This window comes from Leuresthes tenuis, unplaced genomic scaffold (assembly GCF_036924035.1).
Source record: "Leuresthes tenuis unplaced genomic scaffold, fLeuTen1.0.hap1 SCAF_1, whole genome shotgun sequence".
In the NCBI taxonomy this organism is placed as follows: Eukaryota; Metazoa; Chordata; class Actinopteri; order Atheriniformes; family Atherinopsidae; genus Leuresthes; species Leuresthes tenuis.
In genome coordinates this window covers 17,054,208-17,067,114 of record NW_027325355.1, presented here as the reverse complement: position 1 = coordinate 17,067,114, position 12,907 = coordinate 17,054,208, and the positions used below count along the sequence as shown (strand labels likewise).

General features: G+C 42.9%; 1 protein-coding gene across 1 annotated transcript in view; it reads right to left on the bottom strand.

Annotated features, from left to right (window-relative positions):
• Nucleotides 1-12,907, bottom strand: part of LOC140304591 (nidogen-2-like) — a 45,185-nt gene that overhangs the window by 9,767 nt on the left and 22,511 nt on the right. Inside the window, exons 15-21 of the mRNA XM_072383320.1 lie at nucleotides 10,896-11,042; nucleotides 10,066-10,194; nucleotides 9,113-9,238; nucleotides 7,876-8,000; nucleotides 7,676-7,781; nucleotides 953-1,074; nucleotides 732-837 (exon numbers count right to left, since the gene is read on the bottom strand). Of these exons, the coding sequence (XP_072239421.1) occupies nucleotides 732-837; nucleotides 953-1,074; nucleotides 7,676-7,781; nucleotides 7,876-8,000; nucleotides 9,113-9,238; nucleotides 10,066-10,194; nucleotides 10,896-11,042 (861 nt within the window). The remainder of the gene's footprint in view (nucleotides 1-731; nucleotides 838-952; nucleotides 1,075-7,675; nucleotides 7,782-7,875; nucleotides 8,001-9,112; nucleotides 9,239-10,065; nucleotides 10,195-10,895; nucleotides 11,043-12,907) is intronic.

The window sequence follows — 12,907 nt, the reverse complement described above, 5'->3', positions numbered from 1 at the left end:
TCACACAGCCCACTGCAGCATTTCAATCAGGTTGAGGTCTGGACTTTGACTGAAGCATTGCAACATCTTGATTAGTTTCTTGGGTTGTGTTTTATTTTGCAGTTTCTCTGAGCGTTGCACAGTTGGACACTGGGGTCAACTTGCCTGTCTTGAATGCTTTCCACATGAATCATCTCTTCACTTTGGAATGATTGACTCCAAATTGTTTGAAAATGGCCTTACAACCCTTCCTATATTGATGAGCAGGAAAATTCCCAAACGTCTGCTTCTATAGACACTTTCTGACGATCAACTCATCAAGTGCATTTGATAATCAGCACCTGTTGGCTACTTACCCTCTTAAAGCCATAAAGCTTATTCTTTTTCTGTTGATTTAATAATGACACAGTATAATATGTCTGTTTCCCTTCCTCTGACACAGAAATCACCTTCTGAGCATTACATGTCTCCTCACAACATTAAATATCAGTTGAAAGAAAACTAAACCACAATAATATTTCTCGCCTCTGAAATCCCACAACTTAACTCTCACTGAGAGCTTACTTTTTTGTACAAACAAGAACTCCCTCTTCACCCCTTATCCATAATGTCTCTTTTGCAGTCGCGGAAATTAAGTTTGGACATCATGCATCTTTACTCTTGTCCTTTCTGTATGACATGATAATATTACCTCGTACAAGGCCTTGTAACAGCCATATCCATCTAAAAACCCAGCTCTAAAGCAGTCTCACCTGGTTTATCACAGTCTATACGTAGTGTACCGGCTGCAGTCCTGGTTCCTGGTCTTTCCTGCCCGCTACTGTCCACACACCAACAATGTCCAGTGGAGCCGTGGCACTGGAACAGCAAAGAAACATCATTAAGTAATAATGACAGCGACTGTGTAATTACATTAAGTGATATGACACATACACACTAATTTTCAGTGAAAAAAGACTCTACAGATGCTAACCTGCTGTTGTAGATACTGTCCATTCTCATCACACTGTGGTACATAGGCTCCAGGTGGAGAACTGGAGGCCTGTAAGCTGTCTCTGTGGTTCTCACAGTGAGTCTTAGGACGATGTGGTTCAACTGGGGAAAAAAATGGGTCACACAGTTTATTGGACTGCAGGAACCTTTTTCAAAGTTGTTATTGTTAGAACCATCTATGATGTGACTGTAGTCCAAATGGACCAGTCACGGTATAGTCACCGCACTTGCAGATGACTTGAGTGTGAGGTGATTGGTTGAACATGCGATGCACATCAAAGAAAGAACACTTGTTAGGATTGGTAAAAAGGGGTCCTATAAACAACAGTTTTTAGCATTGGCCTCTATGAAACACAGTGAAACAAAGAAGAATGGAACGACAGATGGTTTCATGAAGCCTCCGTGTGATCAAATGCTTAAGATGTTTTTTTTTGTACTTTTCTACCACCCATCAGCTGGCCGATGCATCACTTCAGTGTGACCATCTGCAGTTTGAATGCAACCAGAGAAAAGGCCCTTATGTTGTCCTTCAGGAAGCTCCCCCAGCCCCCTTAATCCTCAGATGACCTTTCCCACCAAAGTGGTTCCAGTGCTGGTTTCAGAGCCAGTGTTTAACTAAGAACCAGTTCCTTCAAAGCACTGACCTCAACCCAGGGAAACTGGTGCTAAAGTATGACAGACATGAGTCCAGCGTGCATCGCTTTTTCATGAAATCTGATGTTCTAATATCAGCAGGTCATATTAACAATTCAAGGTAAAAAGACCTCACTTTGTGCACTTCCTGATGGACTTGTTAGATTTTGTATTGTTGGAAGAGAAATTTCTTACACTTTTTACAAATTTCCCTTGTTTCAAGGATTTTAGGTGGTGTAGGTAACTCCATCTTCTTCCTCACTGGTAGCACTTCCCAGTGTTGTGCAGAGACATAAATGTCACTCTTATTTTACCACTAAAAAGCCACCTGGTTGAGAGCAGTGCATACTTCTGTTACTTTTCACACATCACATCTGGGTTGGCTCTCCCCAACAACCTGCTGCTGGCTACATCCTTTCAGAAGCTGCAAAATGATTGCAACACATGCCTGAAATTCATCATACATCCCCTTCATCTCCTGCTTTTCCAAACAGAAGAGACTCACCTGCTCTAAAGCAGTCCACAGATGGTGTTCCAGCTGCAGTCCTGGTTCCTGGTCTTTCCTGCCCGCTACTGTCTACACACCAACAATGTCCAGTGGAGCTGTGGCACTGGAACAGCAATGGACCATCATTAAGTTATAATGACGGCGACTGTGTAATTACATTAAGTGATATGACACATACACACTAATTTTCAGTGAAAAAGGTCTCTACAGATGCTAACCTGCTGTTGTAGATACTGTCCATTCTCATCACACTGTGGTACATAGGCTCCAGGTGGAGTTTCGGAGGCCTGTAAGCTGTCTCTGTGGTGTTCACAGGGAGTCTTTGGACGATGCGGTTCATCTGATCAAAATGGGTCACACATTAACAGTTTATGAAAAAACGTGAGGTGCTTTTGGACTGCAGGAACCTTTTCCAAATTCTTATTAAACGTGGAGAAAAAAGGAACCAGTTCCTTTTGTGTAAACTGCTAAAGCACTGGCCCCAGCCAAGAGAAACTGGTGCTAAAGTAGGGCCAGCCCTTTGCTGGTCCAGAGCAAAGAATTGCTTGTATTAGAACAGGGTCATTGAGACAGCAGGCCAACTAAAATTTTGTCAGCACCAGGTTGAAAAAACTCCAGAGGCACTGTTGCATATATTCTACTTAATTCAAGACAGAAGAATAAAAACAAAGAGCTTTAAATGGACATGAAGTCAGGGCGACAGTGAAAAAAAACACAAGCTCAGAGTTCATCTCTTTTTCATGAAGTTTGGTGTAATAATATCAAATGCTTACATAAACAATTTTGGCTCAGTAGACCTCACTTTACACACTAACTGATGGATATTTTCTCCTGCTTTTCTGAACAAAAGAGACTCACCCGCTCTGTAGCAGTCCACAGATGGTGTTCCAGCTGCAGTCCTGGTTCCTGGTCTTTCCTGCCCGCTACTGTCCACACACCAACAATGTCCAGTGGAGCTGTGGCACTGGAACAGCAATGAAACATCATTAAGTTATAATGACGGCGACTGTGTAATTACAGTAAGTGATATGACACATACACACTAATTTCCAGTGAAAAAGGTCTCTGCAGATGCTAACCTGCTGTTGTAGATACTGTCCATTATCAGCACACTGTGGTACATAGGCTCCAGCCGGAGGACTGGAGGCCTGTAAGCTGTCTCTGTGGTGTTCACAGGGAGTCTTTGGACGATGCGGTTCATCTGATCAAAATGGGTCACACATTAACAGTTTATGAAAAAACAGGAGGTGCTTTTGGACTGCAGGAACCTTTTCCAAATTCTTATTAAACGTGGAGAAAAAAGGAACCAGTTCCTTTTGTGTAAACTGCTAAAGCACCGGCCCCAGCCGAGAGAAACTGGTGCTAAAGTAGGGCCAGCCCTTTGCTGGTCCAGAGCAAAGAATTGCTTGTATTAGAACAGGGTCATTGAGACAGCAGGCCAACTAAAATTTTGTCAGCACCAGGTTGAAAAAACTCCAGCGGCACTGTTGCATATATTCAGCTTAATTCAAGACAGAAGAATAAAAACAAAGAGCTTTAAATGGACAAGAAGTCAGGGCGGCAGTGAAAAAAACACAAGCTCTTTTTCATGAAGTTTGGTGTAATAATATCAAATGCTCACATAAACAAATTTGGCTCAGTAGACCTCACTTTACACACTAGCTTATGGACTTTATCTCCTGCTTTTCTGAACAAAAGAGACTCACCCGCTCTGTAGCAGTCCACAGATGGTGTACCAGCTGCAGTCCTGGTTCCTGGTCTTTCCTGCCCGCTACTGTCTACACACCAACAATGTCCAGTGGAGCTGTGGCACTGGAACAGCAATGGAACATCATTAAGTTATAATGACGGCGACTGTGTAATTACATTAAGTGATATGACACATACACACTAATTTCCAGTGAAAAAGGTCTCTGCAGATGCTAACCTGCTGTTGTAGATACTGTCCATTCTCAGCACACTGTGGTACATAGGCTCCAGCCGGAGGACTGGAGGCCTGTAAGCTGTCTCTGTGGTGTTCACAGGGAGTCTTTGGACGATGCGGTTCATCTGATCAAAATGGGTCACACATTAACAGTTTATGAAAAAAATGTGAGGTACTTTTGGACTGCAGGAACCTTTTCCAAATTCTTATTAAAAGTGGAGAAAAAAGGAACCAGTTCCTTTTGTGTAGACTGCTAAAGTACCGGCCCCAGCCAAGGGAAACTGGTGCTAAAGTAGGGCCAGCCCTTTGCTGGTCCAGAGCAAAGAATTGCTTGTATTAGAACAGCGTCATTGAGACAGCAGGCCAACTAAAATTTTGTCAGCACCAGGTTGAAAAAACTCCAGCGGCACTGTTGCATATATTTTACTTAATTCAAGACAGAAGAATAAAAACAAAGAGCTTTAAATGGACAAGTAGTCAGGGTGGCAGTGAAAAAAACACAAGCTCTTTTTCATGACGTTTGGTGTAATAATATCAAATGCTCACATAAACAATTTTGGCTCAGTAGACCTCACTTTACACACTAGCTGATGGACTTTATCTCCTGATTTTCCGAACAGAAGAGACTCACCCGCTCTGTAGCAGTCCACAGATGGTGTTCCAGCTGCAGTCCTGGTTCCTGGTCTTTCCTGCCCGCTACTGTCTACACACCAACAATGTCCAGTGGAGCTGTGGCACTGGAACAGCAATGAAACATCATTAAGTTATAATGACGGCGACTGTGTAATTACATTAAGTGATATGACACATACACACTAATTTCCAGTGAAAAAGGTCTCTGCAGATGCTAACCTGCTGTTGTAGATACTGTCCATTCTCAGCACACTGTGGTACATAGGCTCCAGCCGGAGGACTGGAGGCCTGTAAGCTGTCTCTGTGGTGTTCACAGGGAGTCTTTGGACGATGCGGTTCATCTGATCAAAATGGGTCACACATTAACAGTTTATGAAAAAACAGGAGGTGCTTTTGGACTGCAGGAACCTTCTCCAAATTCTTATCAAAAGTGGAGAAAAAAGGAACCAGTTCCTTTTGTGTAAACTGCTAAAGCACCGGCCCCAGCCAAGGGAAACTGGTGCTAAAGTAGGGCCGGCCCTTTGCTGGTCCAGAGCAAAGAATTGCTTGTATTAGAACAGCGTCATTGAGACAGCAGGCCAACTAAAATTTTGTCAGCACCAGGTTGAAAAAACTCCAGAGGCACTGTTGCATCTATTCAGCTTAATTCAAGACAGAAGAATAAAAACAAAGAGCTTTAAATGGACAAGAAGTCAGGGCGGCAGTGAAAAAAACACAAGCTCTTTTTCATGAAGTTTGGTGTAATAATATCAAATGCTCACATAAACAATTTTGGCTCAGTAGACCTCACTTTACACACTAGCTTATGGACTTTATCTCCTGCTTTTCTGAACAAAAGAGATTCACCCGCTCTGTAGCAGTCCAGAGATGGTGTTCCAGCTGCAGTCCTGGTTCCTGGTCTTTCCTGCCCGCTACTGTCCACACACCAACAATGTCCAGTGGAGCTGTGGCACTGGAATAGCAATGAAACATCATTATGTTATAATGACGGCGACTGTGTAATTACATTAAATGATATGACACATACACACTAATTTTCAGTGAAAAAAGACTCTACAGATGCTAACCTGCTGTTGTAGATACTGTCCATTCTCAGCACACTGTGGTACATAGGCTCCAGCCGGAGGACTGGAGGCCTGTAAGCTGTCTCTGTGGTGTTCACAGGGAGTCTTTGGACGATGCGGTTCATCTGATCAAAATGGGTCACACATTAACAGTTTATGAAGAAGCGTGAGGTACTTTTGGACTGCAGGAACCTTTTCTAAATTCTTATTAAAAGTGGAGAAAGAAGGAACCAGTTCCTTTTGTGTAGACTGCTAAAGTACCGGCCCCAGCCAAGGGAAACTGGTGCTAAAGTAGGGCCAGCCCTTTGCTGGTCCAGAGCAAAGAATTGTTTGGATTAGAACAGGGTCATTGAGACAGCAGGCCAACTAAAATTTTGTCAGCACCAGGTTGAAAAAACTCCAGCGGCACTGTTGCATATATTTTACTTAATTCAAGACAGAAGAATAAAAACAAAGAGCTTTAAATGGACATGAAGTCAGGGCGGCAGTGAAAAAAACACAAGCTCTTTTTCATGACGTTTGGTGTAATAATATCAAATGCTCACATAAACAATTTTGGCTCAGTAGACCTCACTTTACACACTAGCTGATGGACTTTATCTCCTGATTTTCCAAACAGAAGAGACTCACCCGCTCTGTAGCAGTCCACAGATGGTGTTCCAGCTGCAGTCCTGGTTCCTGGTCTTTCCTGCCCGCTACTGTCCACACACCAACAATGTCCAGTGGAGCTGTGGCACTGGAACAGCAAAGAAACATCATTAAGTTATAATGACAGCGACTGTGTAATTACATTAAGTGATATGACACATACACACTAATTTTCAGTGAAAAAGGTCTCTGCAGATGCTAACCTGCTGTTGTAGATACTGTCCATTCTCAGCACACTGTGGTACATAGGCTCCAGGTGGAGTTTCGGAGGCCTGTAAGCTGTCTCTGTGGTGTTCACAGGGAGTCTTTGGACGATGCGGTTCATCTGAACAAAATGGGTCACACATTAACAGTTTATGAAGAAACATGAGGTACTTTTGGACTGCAGGAACCTTTTCCAAATTCTTTTTAAAAGTTTAGAAAAAAGGAACTATTTTTTTTGTGTTGACTGCTAAAGCACCGGCCCCAGCCAAGGGAAACTGACTCTTTGGACGCTGTGGTTCTTCTGATGGTTTAAAAATTGGTTTTCAATGAGAATGCAAAGATCAGGATAATTTCACACGACACACACAAGGGCATGTGTAGTCAGTATCTGCCTGTCTTTGAAACCCTTTAAACTCCTTTCTGTTTAGTTTTATGTTGCCCTGCAACACAGGCTGAGGTTGAGAAACTATTAATTATGAAGTTCATTTTTGTCAATAAGTGCTGTATGGAGTAACTCTCTGGGTCAGCCACTACTCATGCGGAATATATAGCTTACGACTGGTTTTACCCCAGAAAATTCCAGACCTGCTGGTCTTTAACTGGGACGGTTTTAAAGATAACTAACAAACTGGCAGCCATAAAGAGACCAAAAGCATCGGGTAGATTTCTTGCTTCAATTTTCCACCCCGTGCTTTCAAAATCCCAACCCACTCATTTATACCCACCTTTTTTTTCCAGGCATTCCGAGACTATGACCCAATGACCTCAATAGTGCACAACTCGCAAGCTTAGACACACACTTACATAAACATGCTGTCTGTTTGACTTGTCAGTGAGCTGAGGAATTAGGGGTTCACGGGTCAATGTTTAACAAGAAAGCCTTGGAGAGTCATGACATAATACACCTGCTGACGCGGGCCACATACTGCAGATAGTAACATAGCTTTTGTCAGGACAAGAGGCTGTCTCTGTGGTGCTCACTCTGAGCTCGTCTAAGGGGATAAAGTAACGCCAAATTAAACACTGTTTGAACTCGCTCCTCGATTTAGTTCTTTTATTGACGATCACCTCAAGGAAAATAATCAATACCTGCTCTGTCACAGTCTTTGGGTGGAGTGCCAGGTGGAGTCCTGGTTCCGGCTCTCTCCTGTCCCCTACTGTCCACGCACCAACAATGCCCGGTGGAGCCATGACACTGCAATACACCATTAGACCTCAAAGTCAGCGCATCATTTAACTTAACTTTTGAGTGAGTCACGCACTTTACCAGTCTGTCAGCCAGTGCCCACCTGCAGTGGTCGATAATGTCCATCAGAGTCGCACTGGGGGACGAAGGCTCCGGGACTCGGATATCCATCAACTTCTCCACTCTGAAGACTATCCCTGTGCCTCTCACACTGGCTTTTCGAACGAACTGTGTATTGTGTAGGAAAAACAGTTAATATCTACATATATTTTGGAATAAAACACTCCCATCTTGCATAGGAGCCTATGTCGTGTTTGAGCTGGTCCTTGGACAGCACCCTTTCCGGACACAGACCTCTGTTGTTGTACTTGAGCTCTGATACTACTCTTGTGCTGCCATGAGTAGTGCCTCTGTGCTGTCTTTCTGACCTGCCTCTTCTAGGCACTAGTCGGACATCTTGATATCGGACACTTTTTCGATACGCATTGATGGCTCTACCCTTTGAGGATCTGCTTTACGCCAGCCCCTTTAACACAGAACTTTTCTACGCTCGGTGTCCTGTGTGTAACTATAAAAGCAGAATATGGGGTTGAAGTTGATGTGCCACAGATAAGCATCTGAGCCGGCAGCGGATATAGTCACAAAGCTGAACTCATATGTGCATAAGGTCAAGCCTGCACAACAGACCAGATTTTTCTTGTCACTCAGCTGATTCAGTGACATCAGTTTGCTCTGCTTAAGCACGCACTGTTGCCACGCTAATCCCCCTCTTTTTGGTCCATGTCAATTACCAAAAAGGAGAGAAACAGCTTAACTATGACAATTTATTTTTTGCTTCAAAAAAGTGCTTTAACAGGACTTTGTAGGTATTTGTTTTGTTCTGACTTTTTTTTGTAGCCTCTTTGTGGTTGCCATTTGCCTGTGGGTCTCCAAGGTAATGGTAGCCGTCCCTAACTACTGTGTTTCCTTCTTTCTGTTCGATCTCTTAACTTGTGATCATTTTGCATCTCTTTGGAACCATTGGAAACATTTGTCCTAATGACATTCCCACATTCTAGGTCAGTGTGTAGTTGTACATAGAGGTTTTTTTCTTTTCTTTCCAGTCGGCAGTGTTTGATTCATTTGTCAGTTATCGCTAAGAGTCATACTAGCATTTGTGTCAATTCTGAAAACGAAGTGGAGAGATAGGAAAGTGAGATAAAATGAAAGTGATCTGTAAAAGAAGGCTGGAATGACCGAAAGGAATGATTTGCACATGCATTGTAATTTAGATGAGTGGTATTATTTACACTGCCGTGATTGTCACAATTAGGCACCACTATAGTAACAATTTCACCAACCTTCCTGCTGGTTACAGTAGACACCGTCTCCATAAAACCCAGGCTGGCACTGACACCGGAAGGATCCTTGTTCATTGCTACATCTGGCATTGATGTGACACGGGGAGGAGTTGCACTCATCTATGTCTAATCAAAGGCGGGAGAGAAATAAATCAGCACACCAAAATGTAAATATCTGTGTTTGAATTGCTGTTTTTTGCCCCACTAACAAGGCATGATTTACTTCAGGGACAGTTTTATAGAAGTAAATCAATGTCAATATATTGTAAATTATTACTTTCAAAATATTTGTCAAAGGGGGGGTAGGAGGGGTTCAGACGAAGTTCATCTGAAGTTCATGCTAATGGGTGAAAGGAGTACATACACACACACACACACACACACACACATATATATACATGAGACCTTGCTCCTCCACACATTCCAACGCAACAAACAGATTGTGCCATTGCTCCATTTGTCTTTTTAGTCCCCGTCCTGTCTTATCTCACCCTCTTGTTCTCACATTTGTCTCAGTCTCTCATTTATCATCTCTCCTCCCCTCACTGTGTGTTTCTAGATTTTGCATCTGTGCGTTGCTGTTGTGAGGAACATCTTATGCCTCAATTAGGGCAAATAAGTGGGTATTTTCAAAATATTCATATTCATTTTGGAATATGAGACTTTACATGCGCAAAAACGTTTCTTAAGGGACCAGCAAATACAGCAAAGGACAAGATAAGAGCAAAGAACACATGGTTAGCAGTGTTATAAAGGGAAGGTTTACAATAAAAATATTTGTTCTACCTAATAGAACAGGATGGAATTGCTTAATAGAGCAGATAGTAGCTTGTTAAACTGACCTTTCTCCAAAGATACAGGCATTATACATTATACATACATTCTAGATTCCCAGATGAGACACATTAACAAGTTACATATCTGTGCAGACCTTAAAATTCAATGCAACTCACCAACACATGTGCGCCCGTCGTAGCCAAACTCAAAACCTCTCTCGCACTGGCAGCGGTGGCTACCGGGAAGGTTCATACACTGAGAATGATCGCCACACGAGCTCAAACCCTCAGCGCACTCATCTACGTCTGTATCAAGGGGAGATAGAGAGAAAATGAGACGGTCTCTCTATAAACTTGCAAGTCTGGGAAAACGGATTCCCTTGTCTGAAAACACACACAGCAAGCCACATGTGTGACATTATAAGCTGTAATTAGGGTCATTACTGGTGCTTTTAGAAGCATACGCAGTGTGTGCGTGCTTCTGTGTGGTGCTGCAACGTGTACTCCCACACCTGGATTCCTTGGCTGCGAAACGCACCGTGCAATACGAAGGACGAAATAAGAGAGGTCATATAATCAGAGAGAGATACGGAGGCCTATCCATGGGAACTGGGGCTGAGCCTGGGGCTTTCCTGGTGCTGTCAGCAGGAGAGAAAAACCAAGTGCTGGCCTAATGACAGGCCACCCAGCAGCTTAAAGTCCTGGAAGCCTCTTTTAACTACGAAATTAACCAAGAGAAGAGAGGAGGAGGATGACAGTACCACTAGTTCCATTTGTGTAGTCTGTACTTGAACCCTCCATGCAAGATGGACAGATGTTGATGAAACACAGACACATAGCCTTGAACTTTCTTCAACTCAGTGTGTGTTTGTGTGAGACAGAGACATCGTTAGACTAAGCAAAGGCGGGGAGGCACCACAAAGCACTCTACATTGTATAAGAATTGTTATACTTCACATGGACATGTATGTACACTGTATATAACTTAGATAGATAGATGACGTTACCGTAACAGTTGTGTCCATCTCCTCTATAACCAGTAGCGCACTGGCATTGAAAAGCCTGGCCCTCCAGAGGGATACACTTGGCGGTGGTGTCGCAGTCATGGTTCCCAGTGTAGCAGGGGTTGACCTCTTCGGGCTCAGGGGTCTCAACTAGGAAGGAAAGCAAACGATTTGAGTTCAAGGAAGCTTTACAAATGGGATATTCTACATGCACTGAGCGCTGCCAGGAAAAGATAAATCCAAGATGCACCAATCTGTTTGTGGAACATGGTACAGTCAGCCTTCTTTTAATTAGGCCATTGTAGTAGTGAATAAAAAGTGCTTTAATCACTTTATTAGCAACACAGCAAACCCAGAGAAGAGTAAAATGACCAAGATGTGCTTTAAAGTGTCGAGTTAAACATATTCAAGATCAAAATTTCGGACTTAGCATCAAAATTCCCGAGACAGTATCTCAGTATTTTGAGATACTGAGTCGGAATTTTGAGATCAGTGGTGAGAGTGGGTCCAATAACCGGAAGGTTTGTGGTTCGATTCCCACTCTCACTGCTCCAAGATTGGTGAACTGACAGCAAGAGGGGTGGGAGTCCACCTCCTTGCCACGACAAAGGTGCCCTTGAGCAAGGCACTGTACACCCCATGCTCCCTGGATGCGGTGAATGGCTGCCCATCGCTCCAGTGTATATGGCATCTGTCTCCATGGGTGTGTATTTACATGTGTCTACATGACAATAAAGTCTAAATCTTAAAATTCTGTGATACTAAATCAGAATTTGGCAGATCAGAATGCTGAGAGACTGAGTCAGAATTCTTAAGGGCTTGGTCAAGAGACAGTATCTCAGAATGGTATCAGAAATTGAGATACAAAGTCAACATGTTGAGCAATAAGGACAGAATTCTGAGATACAAAGTGAGACATTTTATTCTTCAGAATTTTCAGCTGTTAAGTGGGAACTCTGAGATACTTAGTCAAACATCCTAAATTTGTCGAAATCCTGAAAGAGGGACATACTAAGCCTGATGTTTAAAATGAAAGGTTTGAAATTGACAGGGTCTAGCATCAGTTCAAAACAAAACAAAACAGACAAAACAAATATTAATAGACTGCCTGAGACAGAATAGCTATTCTGTCTCAGAGGTCCCTCTGGTTATAGGAAGAAAATGATGATTAATAACACAAGTGCACATATTTTTGCCACAGTCCAAGTGTTCTGGTTCGAGATTGAGATCAGGACTATTCATTGAAAACATTCCAGTGATTAAAGCCATCTTTTATCTAACCAAACCCACATGTAAAACCACTCCAGACATATTCCTACGCCACGGTTTCCTAAGAGGGGATTTCATTCATGTTTCCAATATTCCAAACATATGGATAGGTTTTGACACAGTGGGCAGGGTTTCCTAATGTTGCTGTATAGCTCCGACAAACTTTTTCAAAAAAGAAACCACTGACTAACTTCCAAAGAAACGGGAACAAGAAACAGCCATGGGAAATAAGACAAGAATGCAAGAAAGCTATGTAAAAGTACATTAATATGGTGGTCTCCTCTACCACTGAACCACTCGTAAACACTAAATTATTGTTGTTTCCGGTCTTATTCAACTTAAATGTCAAAGAGGATTATGTGTCAAACCGGGGGGGGGGGGGGGATCAGTGTGTCTCCCTGTCTATGGAACTTGGGTTTCCTGAAAACATGCTTGCCCTCAGCCACAAGTTATAAACATAACAGCTGGGTACAAAGGTCTAAGGGGTCTCTAATTTCAGAACATGGCGAACAAGAAAAGTCAACCGCTAACAGTTTCATAATCATAATGTCTGTTGTTAATTATGTGCTGGTGTTCGAGGCTCAACATTTTTTCCTTTTACCATCGGGGCATCATCCTCCACGAACAGCAACGCTAGGACATTCCCAACATAAACAGAACACACAGACACAGCTTGCCTGCATCTCCTGAGGCCAGAGAGCAATTTTGACTCATTATCAGAGAGGGAGAGAGACTCTTCAAAGTCC